Below are 12,299 nucleotides of genomic sequence, written 5' to 3'. Positions count from 1 at the left end.
TTGTCTCTTTTTTATTGGAGTCTGTCCATTTTGACTTTTCACACTGAAATCAAATAATTCAAATTCTTTTTCTAAAAAAGTAAACTGAAATCTAAAACACAGTGGCAAAATCAGCATGAAATGGGTGGGAATCTTTAACAGTATTGTGTTTTAAAAGATAAAGTCTCAGAAAGAATGAGAGTGGATATTTTGTTAAAAAAATAAAAGCCTTCATGTTTGTTTGGCTGTGGTATTTTGTTTTGTGATCCATACAGAATATTGAGTTATAGGCCCTGCCTGTATGTTTTTTCCCCTTTTATAAACAAGAACTGAGCTAATTATTCCAGCAAATAATGCTGGAATCTATGCAAATTCTTTTTAAAATGAGTGTCACTTTAGACAATAAAGTTTAGTTCTGTCCTTTTTAGTTTATCTATTACAGGAATGTATTTGTTAAAAATTAAGGATGAGCATGTATATCAAACTCAATAGGTAGATAGCACTCCAGTACATTCTGTTGGTGATAAATACCAGTATTGGACCCATATCTTACTTAACAATAGATTTTAAAAAGTTAAAACTTTAATCTTATATTTACCTGGGAATAATTACTACTAACTCAAGATTTTCTTTTGAGAAATCTTTCATGTTTGTGCTGTAATAATGCAATGTTTCACCTTTTTAGAAAGGCAGCTCTTTTTAATATTACCTCAGATGAAACTTGGCAGAGGTTTATTTTTCCTTCTGTGGCATAGAGCCAAAATACAGTATTTTAATGGGCCCCCAATGCCCTTCCATTCCTAGAAAACTTATTTTAAATTAGAAGAGTTAATTGTTGAAATCATTTTGTGATTTCGGTACACTTAGCACTCTTGAATAATTAACATGGGAAGAAAAGTAATTTAAGAATGGGATACCAGTGTTTCTACTGAACTCTTAATATAAATTACTGTAATATTCATGCTGTCCATTCTTTGAATTTATAAATTTTCTACCATAAACCACAATGTGCATTTGGAATTTGGGTTCATGCATCACACTGACTAAGTTGAATAAATTGTAATGGTCTGGTTTATAAGGCTAGGCAGTAACCATGTTTTGCAAACCACACTGGCTTAATACATAAGGTAAAGGTTCCCATTCAGATGACTGGGAGTTGCGCCAATTGTGGCAAAACTGCAGGAAGGAAGTCTCAGATGGTATGGACACGTCATATGCGGCAAAAAAGACTCAGTGGTGAGAACAGCCACGCACCGGGACCCTGGCGGCCGGCAGTCCCGTGGTAGACCCAAGAAACGGTGGATGGACTGCATTAAGGAGGACATGGAATGCGTGAACACCACCCCTGAAGATGCCTTGGACCGAGCCAAATGGAGACGGATATGCTGACAAGTGGACCTTGCCATAGTGCAGGAAAAACGCTAAGAAGAAGAAAGGTTCCTGTTAGGTTAGCCGTGTCCAACACTAGGGGGTGATGCTCATCTCCGTTTAATGGCCGAAGAGCCAGCGTTGTCCAAAGACACTTCCGCGGTCATGTGGCCAGCATGACAGCCATAGAACGCTGTTACCTTCCCGCTGAAGCAGTACCTATTTATCTGCTCACATTTGCATGCTTTCAAATTGCTAGGTTGGCAAGAGCTGGGGCAAGTGCAGGAGCTCACTCCGTCACGCGGCACTTGGGTCTCAAACCACCGCACTTGCAACCTTCCCGTCAACAAGCCTGGCATCTTAACCATTGAGCCACCACACCCTGGCTTAATACATAGTATACCAAAAAACAAAAGAAACTTTAGTATGGTATAGCATACTATGTGAACCCAGCCTTTGCTGTAAGCTTACATCTAGATAAGCCGTTCAGCTATAAAATGATTAGCCACTGAACTCTTTTACTGGCAATTGCAATGACTAGCTGCTTCAACACAATATAATAACCTAAAGCATGCAAACTCCATTATTGTATGCTTAAGGAGATTTGGTTTGGCTCATTGACTTTGGATCAGGATAACTTTGAAGTGAGGCTAGAATCCTCTGTATTCAAAATCAGTGCTTTTATTCTACAAAATTGCCTAAAGCTGCTGACTTACTTGAAAGTAAGCCTCATGAATTTAGGCTAAAAACTTACACGTTTATTATAGAAGAACTTGTCTAAGTTGGGACTTCTTGTTACTCTGTCAGAAGAGTGGCACAATAGTATATTTATGAAGCAGTAATTGTATTAATACATTCACCAAGTTACACTGGTGTATCTGCATGGATTCTTGAAAACTGTTATACAGACTACATCTAGTGAAGCATTATGTTTTCCTGTACACAAGATAATTAGGCTTATATGTGATTTTGGTGTGTGTGTCTTGGAGTCATTCTTGACTTCTGGTGACTGCAGTTTGTTGGCAAGACTTTCAGAAATGGTTTCCCACTGACACTAAGGCAAAATGATGGCAAAATGAGAGCCCATTTGCACCCTTTCTGACTAATAAATGTTATTAAAACGCGTAAGCTTTCAGGAGCTGCGGTTCACTTCATCGATGCATCTACTTAGCAAATCTATGCATTGGATGAAGGGAAAACTCATGCCTTTTAGTACAGTTTATTAGTCAGAAAAAGTGACTGGCCCAGATGGCTTTGTGGTAAGGCAGGACTGGAACTCAGAATCTCCCAGTTTCTAGTCTGGTGCCTTAAATCATTACACCAGACTGGCTCTTCTGTAAGCATAGGGTCTAGTGGTTAAGGCTCTGGGCTAGAAACCAGGAGACTGAGAGTTCTTGTCCCATCTTAGGCATGAAAGCCGGCTGGGTGACCTTGGGCCAGTCACTCTCTCTCAGCCTAACTCACCTCACAGGGTTGCTGTTGTAGGGAAAAGAGGAAGAGGAAGGAGTATTAGGCATGTTTGCCACCTTGAGTTATTTATAAAAATAATAAAGGCGGAATAGAAAATAAATAAAATAAATAAATAAATAGCCTTCTCCCATTTGGTGTTCTTTAAAAGTAAGAGACTACAGAACCCAGTGAATTACTGGGCATTCTGAACGTTGTAGCTTTGCAAACTAATTCAGGCTATCTTGTTGTCCTCTCTGGCACTTGTTAAGGTGAAGGCTACCCCTTTACTGGCTACCCAGTCCTTTCAACTGGAGATGTCAGGCAGGAATTATAATTTATTTTATTTATTTATCCAATTTGTCCCCGCCCATCTCCTCCCTTCAGTGGACTCTGGGCAGATAATTGAGGCTCGCACCTGCAAGAAACTCAGAAACAGCTCCAAAGGATCCTGGAGGAAGCGGATTATCTAGACCCCTTTCAGTCAGGTTTCAGGCCCGGATATGGGACAGAAACAGCATTGGTCGCGCTTATGGATGATCTCTGCTGGGAGCGGGATGGAGGCAGTGCATCCATCCTGGGTCTCCTTGACCTCTCAGCAGCTTTCGATACCATTGACCATGGTATCCTTTTGGGTCAGCTCAGGGAGTTGGAGATGGGCGACGTAGTTTTACACTGGTTCACCTCCTTCCTCCAGGGCCAGTCCCAGTCGGTGTTAATAGGAGAGGAGAGATTGGGCCCACGGCCCCTCCTTTGTGGGGTGCCGCAGGGTTTGGTACTCCTCTCCTTTTTAACATCTACATGAAACCACTGGGTGAGATCATCCATCACCACGGGATGAGGTATCATCAATATGTTGATGATACTCAGCTATACATCTCCATCCCAGGGGAAGTAATGATGCTGTGACTGCCCTTTCCAGGTGCCTGGGGGCTGTTGGGGTCTGGATGGGGAACAACAGGCTTCAGCTGAACCCTGGTAAGATGGAGTGGCTGTGGGTTAATGGCTCCTAGGAATTTGCCATCTTTAGTTCTGGATGGGGTTGCACTGCCCCAGACAAACCCAGTGCGTAACTTGGGGGTCCTTCTGGACTCACAACTCCTGCTTGAAGAACAGGTGGCAGTCGTGGCCAGGAGGGCCTTTGCGCAACTTTGTGTTGTGCGCCACTTATGTCCCTTCCTGGAGCGAGAGGCCCTTCGAATGGTCACTCATGCCCTGGTCATCTCCCATGTAGACTACTGCAATGCGCTCTACATGGGGCTACCCTTAAAGAGTATCCGGAAGCTACAGCTGGTCCAAAATGCAGCTGCACGGGTGATCTTAGGTGCTTCAAGATCAGCATATTTTACTCCTTTGCTTTGCGAGCTGCATTGGTTGCCAGTTTGCTTCCCGATCCAATTCAAGGTGTTGGTTATCACCTTTAAAGCCCTACATGGCATGGGTCCAGGTTACCTGAGGGATCGTCTCATACCCGTTACATCAATCCGTCCCACCTGGTCACGCAGAGAGGGCATGTTGTGGGCCCCGTCTGTAAGAATTCCATCTGAGGGGGTCCAGGAGGCGGGCCTTCTCTGCAGCTGCTCCGGCCTTTTGGAATACCTTTCCCCTGGAAGTGAGGCTAGCCCCCTCCCTTCTGGACTTCAGAAAACAGTTGAAGACCTGGTTTTGTTATCACACGTGGAGAAGGAAGAGCCACTCTTGGGGTTGGTTGGTTCCCTAGTCCTGCTGGGGCTCCACTGTGTGGGGGGAGATGGGCAGTGATAAAAATATGCTAAATAAATAAATAAATTTATTACATTTAGCCTACAGACCTATATCCACTCATTTAGTTGGGAGTAAATCGTACTGAAAGCAACGAGATCTATTTCTGAGTAAACATTTACAAGGACTTGGAGGATAGTCAATGAATAAACCTAAGGGGCTAAATTCCCCTAGCCTGGTACTCTTTTCTTCTGTGCTCACTTCTTTTTTCTTGCCATCCTCTCCGAGTTTTAGAGTCTCCCTTTCTAATGAAAAAAAAGATGCTGGACAGAGCTCATATTTCTTTTATTAATTCAGAACGAAATCCCACTGAATTCAGCCCTTCAAATCCTGAACTCCCTTGTGAGGAGGCGAGCTCCACTGAATACAGTCAGCTGACTTATTTCGGAGAAAGCGCGCGCGCGCACTATAAGCGCAAAGTTTCACGTTCCGGATTGATTTCGGGACCACGCCCGGTTTTCTCTCCGTGTCCCCCCGACCCTCTGGGGGCAGCGTTGGAGAAGCGTTTTGTTCTGTCTCCTCCACGGGGCGTCGGTGCTAGTCGCCCATATTTCTGCTCGTTTTTCGTATTTCCGCCCCGCCTGTTGTTTTCCGGGGCCGGATGAAACAATGGCGGTAGGGGGTACCGACATCCGTGCCGTAGACGTGGAGGAGGATGCGTCTCAGCTGGTTTTTCCCAAGGGTGAGCGGCAAAATCCTGGGGAGATTAAAAGAAGCTAAGAAAGGTTGCATAAGGGAGAACCCCGCGTGCGGGCATAGAAGAACTAAGCGATGTTGAGGGTCGCTTAATAGTCTTTCCTCATCTGGTGTTCCTCAGAATTGTCAGGATGTGTCGGCTGCGAATTTAGGAGTTAACCTGGGGGGCCCCAGATGGGAAAGCCTGCAACCTAGTGTTATTCCTCTCAGTTGTACAAACAGACCCTGCCGTTCCTCTCAAAGACTGCTCTTGTTCTCATTCCAGGCCAGGTATATGGGCTTCAAAAGCACAAGGGGTAGCAAACTTAAAGCTAAGCGTCTCTGGCTTTGTCTGCGTGAGAGGCTGCTTGAGATCCTTTTCTGTTTTATTTTTATCATCGTCATAATTTCATACATGATGATAAAGTAGTAGTGTCCCCTTCCTCTTACTATCCTATTACTTCTACATACATGCACAGACTGGCAAATAATTTGTGAAGGGCTTCATAACTATGTTTGGGGAATCGCTGGCTTTTTACATTTTTTTGCTGTAAAACTAAGATACTCTTTTGGTAGCTGTTTTACTTATGATTCTAAGCATATGTTATCAGTACTCTATGTACATTTCAGGTAACTAACAGTGTTGTGGAGTTATATGCTTATTTAAATGAATTGTAACTTGTGAACTTCAAGGTAATTTTTGCAAATTCCATTGTTTAAGTGACTGGGGATAATAACCTTTTTGTTCAAATCTGCAGTAAAGTAAAATTAGTTAATATGTGAATGGGCAACTGCTTATATAGGATGTAACTTTGAAACTGACAGCTGAGTATCTGAAATGCTCTGAAGGATGATGAAGTATCGTAAATTTGACAGTGTGGCTTGTACGTTTATATCTAGAAGCTTAACTTTAGTGTAAGATTTATTATAAGGGGTGATGTATGCTTTGTTGCAGAATGGTGATAAAAGCTATCTTGCAAATCATTTCAAGAATAAATCACATTTTGAGTTCTTCCATACATGTCAAAATTCCTATGGGTGAAACAAGCATAGAAAAGGAACAATAGCTAGAATCTTTCAAGCTTACATTTTTTACTTAGAGACTGATTGTTTGCTTTGTTTCTGTTTTGATACAGAGATGCATTTAGGTAGTTTTCACTCATAGCCTGAAACACTACTATCATGCCTTTATCTTGCATATAGTCAAGGCTTAATACCCATATAAATGTATCTTTTTATTTTGTTTCCCTGGCACCTATATTTGCATGCAGAATTTGAGACTGCTGAAACTCTTTTAAATTCAGAAGTGCACATGCTTCTGGAACATCGGAAACAGCAGAATGAGAGTGTAGAAGATGAGCAAGAGCTTTCTGAACTGTTTATGAAAACCTTGAATTATACAGGTCGCTTCAGCCGCTTCAAAAATAGGGAGACTATCGCTAGTGTCCGCAGGTAAGTTGGTTTTCAAATAAAATATTTTTAATTAGGTAATAAGAGAACTAATGTCCTTTTAAACTGAACAAAGATAAAATTGACCACAAAACTATTTATTTTACTATTTGATGAAATACTGCAAGTGAGAATGGAAGAAATAACATGAGAATAATTCGTTATTTTAGAGGCATAAATATGTAATAAAAAAGAAATCAAGCCCCTGCTTTGTGGATTGCTCAGAGCTCTGCACTCTCCCTACTCCTATTTAACATCTATACGAAGCCACTGGATGAGTTATTCCATCAGCATGGGGTACTAATGATACCCAACTGTACATGTACCCTGGGCCCAAAGTGATGCCAACCAAATGAGGTTCTTTCTCAGTGTCTGGAAACTGTGGAGGTTTGGATAGGGGAGAAGAGACTAGCTCAACCTTGGCAAAAACTGTGTGGCTATCGGTTTTGAGGTATGCTTCATGTCCCTTCTATTAATCAGTATCATCTTCCTGGACCCAGGAGTTGTGCCTTCTCTGATACAGAATCCCCCCATTAGAGTTCCATAAGGAACTTAAAACTTGGATGTTCCTGCTGGCATTTAGCCCAAGTCACTAACGAGCTCTGTTAGTTTTATTGCTGCTTTTTTTGGTAAATTAGGAATGATTTTTTCTTGACGCTGGGCCTTGGTTGTGTGGATAACTGGTTGTTCACTTTATTGTTTGGCTTTAACCTTTCATATGCCACCCAGAGACATCACTATGAGATGGGTGGCTGTATAAATTGTTTAAATAAATAAAATGCTGAACTTTATGGATTTTATATTTTGAGATTAATAAGAGACTTATGTTCATATAGTTTAACAAGGTCCAGAAAATATTCCAAAAATCTTTTCAGTTCATCTTACACCTTCTGCATTATTATTCTTTAAAATTGTAAATAATTTTTCAGTCACTATAACAATAGGATTAATTATTCCTGACCGTAGAATTTATATACTCTAGTTACATTTTAAATAATCTCCAGTTGTAGATCCTTCAATTTATATAGGCTCATTCAGATCATACTTATAATCTTTAAAATGTGGAATTCTTATGTACCAAATTACTAATCCCAAGCATTAATCCAGCAGTTGAAAGCATTATTCTTCTGTTGGAGTGAATAATAGCTGTTACTCTATTCTTATTCAGCCCAAAGTAAAAAAGTGATAAATGGCAACCTAGATTTGGACAGCAACATAATAAATAAAAATAATATATATTGGCAGTAAATTGAAATGGAAAAAATAATAGAACAAGTTTGGAACTTTATTGTCTTCCTCTCTGTTGTATAATTTGTGAGAATATAGGAACTGCGGACAAAACAGTTCTGGATAGTTAATCAGAACAGTGGCAAAGTAACATTTTTTTCAATTAAAATGATATAAATATATCAAAGCAATGTTAGTATAGAAGTGCTATTTTTTGATGCAAAGGTTTATTCTTTATATAAAGTACACATGTATATTTTGTGTGTGCTTGTGGATGTGTGTCTGATTATTGAATTGCATTGTAGTTTATACAACACACACACACATGAATGATAGTAAAATTGTACTGAAGGAATGAGGTATTGTAAAAAAAAAATTCCTATTGCAATTCAAATCTACTACCTTTCAATTTTAATCATCCTATTTTTGTGTTTTAGAGTACTTTCTTTCCTCCAGTGTTTACATTTTTATGCAGATATTTTTCTTTCTTGCAGTTTATTGCTCCAGAAGAAGCTCCATAAATTTGAGCTGGCATGTTTAGCTAATCTGGGTCCTGAAACAGCTGAAGAGGCCAAAGCGTTAATTCCCAGGTGAGTTGCCCTAAGTAAAAGGGTAAGGTGGTCATGATACAATTGATTTTGAATCCTCACACAACAGAATAACCAAACAGTCACAATCTTATCACCTGGTTAAAAAAATCGGATTTAGGCTTAGTATAATACCACCTTTCAGTCAAATATTGACATTTTTTTGGTCAAATATTATGAAACCATGAAATGAAAAATATTGACTCAATTGAGACAATAGCATTTAAAATTCTAAAGTGTGATTTCTTAAGTTTTATTTCTGTTCTGTTCTAATTAAAATTACTTACAGGCTGGATTCTACTAAACAAAGAAAGGAAGAGGAAGTCTGAATACAGCCTTGTTTAAATATATTCTTTATTACTGTCTAAAATTGTTTCAACTAATTTGTTTTTTATAATTTTATCAAATTTTGTTAATGATTAAGGTATATCTCATGAAACTAATACCAAGGTGGAGGGGAGAAATTGGTATTTTTTCACTAGTTGCATGTCCAGTCTGAATTGTATTAATCTAGCTTTAAACACTATTGAGAGGGAAAAAAGAACCACTTCTAAGTGGTATTTTTTTCTGAATCCTTAAGAGACTGCTGAGTTGCAGGTCTTTTCCAGAGAAAATCCATACTTTTTTTTATTTAAAAAAAAAACCCTACTCATTCTTATCTTTCAGCTTAGAGGGTCGGTTTGAAGATGAAGAGTTGCAGCAAATCCTTGATGACATTCAGACCAAACGAAGCTTTCAATATTAAAATGAATTGCTAGATTCTTCTACAATCTGAACAGTGGGGATGGGGAACTTGTACTTGTTTCTGTGTACCCCTGGAGAAATTCTGTCTTTTGATAATGGAGAGGCCAGTACAGATTAATGCAGTATTTTGTATTCCTGCCAAGTTATGTTTCCTAGCTTTATGAACCTCTTAGTGATAAGAGTTTAAACAGTTGTATGACATGAATCACAGAACTTTGGAAAGTTTTATCTGATTTGAAGTGAATATTAAACATAACTTCTTCATCCTAGGAATGCAAAGAATATTTTGAGGTCAAGTAATACTAACTTGAATATGTCATGTGTAAAATAGGAGAAATATTACTATATTTAGTTCATATTACTATTTGAGAATTGTAACAGTAGAATCAAGATAAACCTGTGGGGTTTTGTTGTGCTTGTTCATGAGACTGAGCTCTCCTTCAAAAATAATTGCAAATTAAAGTAGGATATTTTTAACTAAGGTCTTGTAAATGTTCTTTTTCATTGTTTTTATAAATGGGAAGGAAACACCAGTAAGCAAAAAGAAGGGGGCTGCTGATTTGCTGTATGTTGAACTATTGCTATATTAAATTATGATATATGCATTGCTATAAATACTTGTCTGAATTCATGTGCATTTTGGAAAGAGAAGAAAGCATTTTTTTTGGAACAGAGTGGAAACTGATGGCACATATTATAAAACGATCAAGCAGTGCATGATCTAATCATATCTCCTTAGTTCAATAGAAATTACTTTGCTCAAAGCAGAAATGCAGTTATTATAGATGTTATCCTGCACATTATAAACATAAATCGACTACTGAAAGGTTAACTTCATCCAGCTATTAAAAATTGCTTTGAGGGCAGAATCCATTCCTCCATCTTGCCCATTCCCAGAATACTACCAAAGCAGGCTGTGAAATAACTTAAAATGACTGATTCTTCAAGCATCACAAATAACAATATAGCAAGAAGGGATACTACAAAAAAACAGAAGCTTGCAGCAATTAATAAACTTTCATAATGGTGTCCCCTACTCAATATTAAATCAAAGTTTGTGTAACATTAAATACAATTGATGGGTGGTGATATTTATTTCGAAGTAGTAAAATAATACATCTGTTTAATGATTTTTTCCACAAATATTTCTTTACCATGGAAGCGTCTCGTTTTCTGCTTGATAAAAGTCTATTTTTCTTGGCCAGTGATTAAGTATAATCCAACCATAAATAAATTCTTCCCCTGTTGGAATTGTGACTATTTTGAGACTATACAGTATTATTATTGTTTGGGTTTTCCCTTTCCGTTCTTTAGTTTACATTAACGCTTCCCTTTCCGGAAAGCTAACCGGAAGCCACCATGTCGCTACTCTCTGGTAGTCGCAAAAAGATGCCGTATCGTGCTTCTTTCAGAGGGCGCATGCGCATCCTGAAATCTTAACTCTCCCCGCCTCCTTTTGGTTGGTGTACTTGATGACGTTCATCATGTGCACCGTCTCCAGTCGCTGCTGGGGAAGATGGCGGATTGTGGCAGAGACGGCTCGTGAGGCGGCAGCTTCCGGAATAAGATTGTTCGGGACGTCGGGGCCCCACGGTACAAAGCTCCGTGAGCGGCTGTTTTGTGAGTGTCTCACATCAAGAAAATTGGTGAGAGTAGGCTGGAAGAGCCCAATAAATCGGAAGATCACAGCCGTTTCCGCCATTTTTAGGCCGCGAGGTTCTGCTGTTAACTGGCGGCGAACGGGCCTGAGATTGAAAGCCGGAGTAGGAGGACGTCGTGAATGGAAGAGGAGAGGCTAGACTAAAGCTACGAAGTGTAGCCCAATAAAAGCCTCAAGGTCTTAACTCTAAACGAGAGGTGAAAGGACACTGGCGAAAGCAAGCAAGTAGCCAACATCCTATCCCATTCCTTAGGACGTGATTAAGTAGTCACATCCTAAGTTTAGGAGGTGGAGAATACTTATAGCGGAGTTCCTACGGTCAAGAGCAGTGGCTATAAGTGTGTAACGTGAGCCAAGTTTTCCTGTTCAGATCTCATCTCCATTGTGCGTTCTCTAGTCATGGTTTTAAAATGTGCAAACCTATTTATAGTTGGGGAATTATTACACTGCCAAGCTACAAAGATTAGAGATTGGTAACATTGGAAGTTACTTTTAGACTTGAAAAATTCTTACACAGAGGGCAGGTATTAGCATCCTTCTCTCCAAATACAATACCATGATAAAAAATAAGTTTTCTAGTAGTACAAGATTAAGTAGAAGGGGCAAGAGGCTATAACTGTAAGAAAGAGTGCAGCCCTACATTCACTTAATAGATTAATAAGCCCTGTTGAGCACACTGATACTTAAATTTCTGAGTAAATATGTGTAAGATTTTTTATCACAAATAAAATTTTAGTTTTGAAAATATAAGTTCATTCTGAATTTTGAATATCAGTTTATAGTTTATGATAGAAGTTAATGCATTCATTGTAAAACCTATAACTTCCCAGTATTTAAGCCTACATATTCTTAGAAGCTAGGTATTATAGTAGAGTTACTAGAATTTTAATGTCTTTTTTTTTCAATGTATGATTATGTATTCCTGGAGTTCTTAATGTATTTTAAAAAGTTATTGTGCCTAATCTAGGTAGAAAATGTTTTAAAATTAAGTGGGGGTCATTGCATTTTACTAAAATCTTGTGGTTCTACAGCTAATCTTCAAATAAACATAACCACCAATGAAGTACTCACAGTAGTTCATAGATAATAGCTTAGTTCTCAAACATCCTGGTCTTATTTTATTTCAAATAAAATGGTTCAAAATATTTTCTATTGAAGTAGAAGATTTAACATCATACATTTTTTAGATTTGGCTAATCTTTAATAGTCACATGTGAACTTAATGAGTTAACCAGGTGGAATTTGTATGAAGTTTTCTCTGAAGAGCTATTTTTGTCCATTAAACTTGGATATCAAACTAACTTGTGTGGATTTCCTAAGCAGTTCCCAGTGGAAACAAAGCTGTTGGGGGGAAAGCACATACAAAGTCAATAGATACTTGGTTAAATCATAAATATTGAAAT

The 12,299-nt window shown here is 38.9% G+C and overlaps 2 protein-coding genes across 3 annotated transcripts in view; both read left to right on the top strand.

Annotated features, from left to right (window-relative positions):
- Positions 1 to 5,121: 5,121 nt before the first annotated feature.
- Positions 5,122 to 9,851, top strand: POLR2D (RNA polymerase II subunit D). Its single transcript, XM_063306930.1, has 4 exons — positions 5,122 to 5,236; positions 6,501 to 6,681; positions 8,400 to 8,495; positions 9,159 to 9,851. The coding sequence occupies exons 1-4, from the start codon at positions 5,164 to 5,166 to the stop codon at positions 9,235 to 9,237; spliced, it is 429 nt and encodes a 142-aa protein (XP_063163000.1). The 5' UTR covers positions 5,122 to 5,163; the 3' UTR covers positions 9,238 to 9,851.
- An 874-nt stretch (positions 9,852 to 10,725) lies between these two features.
- The window catches only part of WDR33 (WD repeat domain 33), a 76,889-nt gene continuing 75,315 nt past the window's right edge, over positions 10,726 to 12,299 (top strand). For both annotated transcript variants that reach the window (XM_063306927.1, XM_063306928.1), the window contains exon 1: positions 10,726 to 10,856. The gene's annotated coding sequence lies outside the window, so the exon portion shown is untranslated. The remainder of the gene's footprint in view (positions 10,857 to 12,299) is intronic.

The sequence above is a fragment of the Candoia aspera genome, chromosome 6 (genome assembly GCF_035149785.1).
Source record: "Candoia aspera isolate rCanAsp1 chromosome 6, rCanAsp1.hap2, whole genome shotgun sequence".
NCBI classification, from domain to species: domain Eukaryota; kingdom Metazoa; phylum Chordata; class Lepidosauria; order Squamata; family Boidae; genus Candoia; species Candoia aspera.
This window is presented reverse-complemented; position numbering and strand designations above follow the sequence as displayed.

What these genes read in the sequence shown, in the direction of transcription:
- POLR2D (XM_063306930.1), top strand. Translation starts at nt 5,164, where the DNA reads ATGGCGGTAGGGGGTACCGACATCCGTGCCGTAGACGTGGAGGAGGAT. An exon ending in TCAGCTGGTTTTTCCCAAGG is followed by an intron (nt 5,237 to 6,500) that starts GTGAGCGGCAAA and finishes ATTTGCATGCAG; the next exon opens with AATTTGAGACTGCTGAAACT. An exon ending in ACTATCGCTAGTGTCCGCAG is followed by an intron (nt 6,682 to 8,399) that starts GTAAGTTGGTTT and finishes TCTTTCTTGCAG; the next exon opens with TTTATTGCTCCAGAAGAAGC.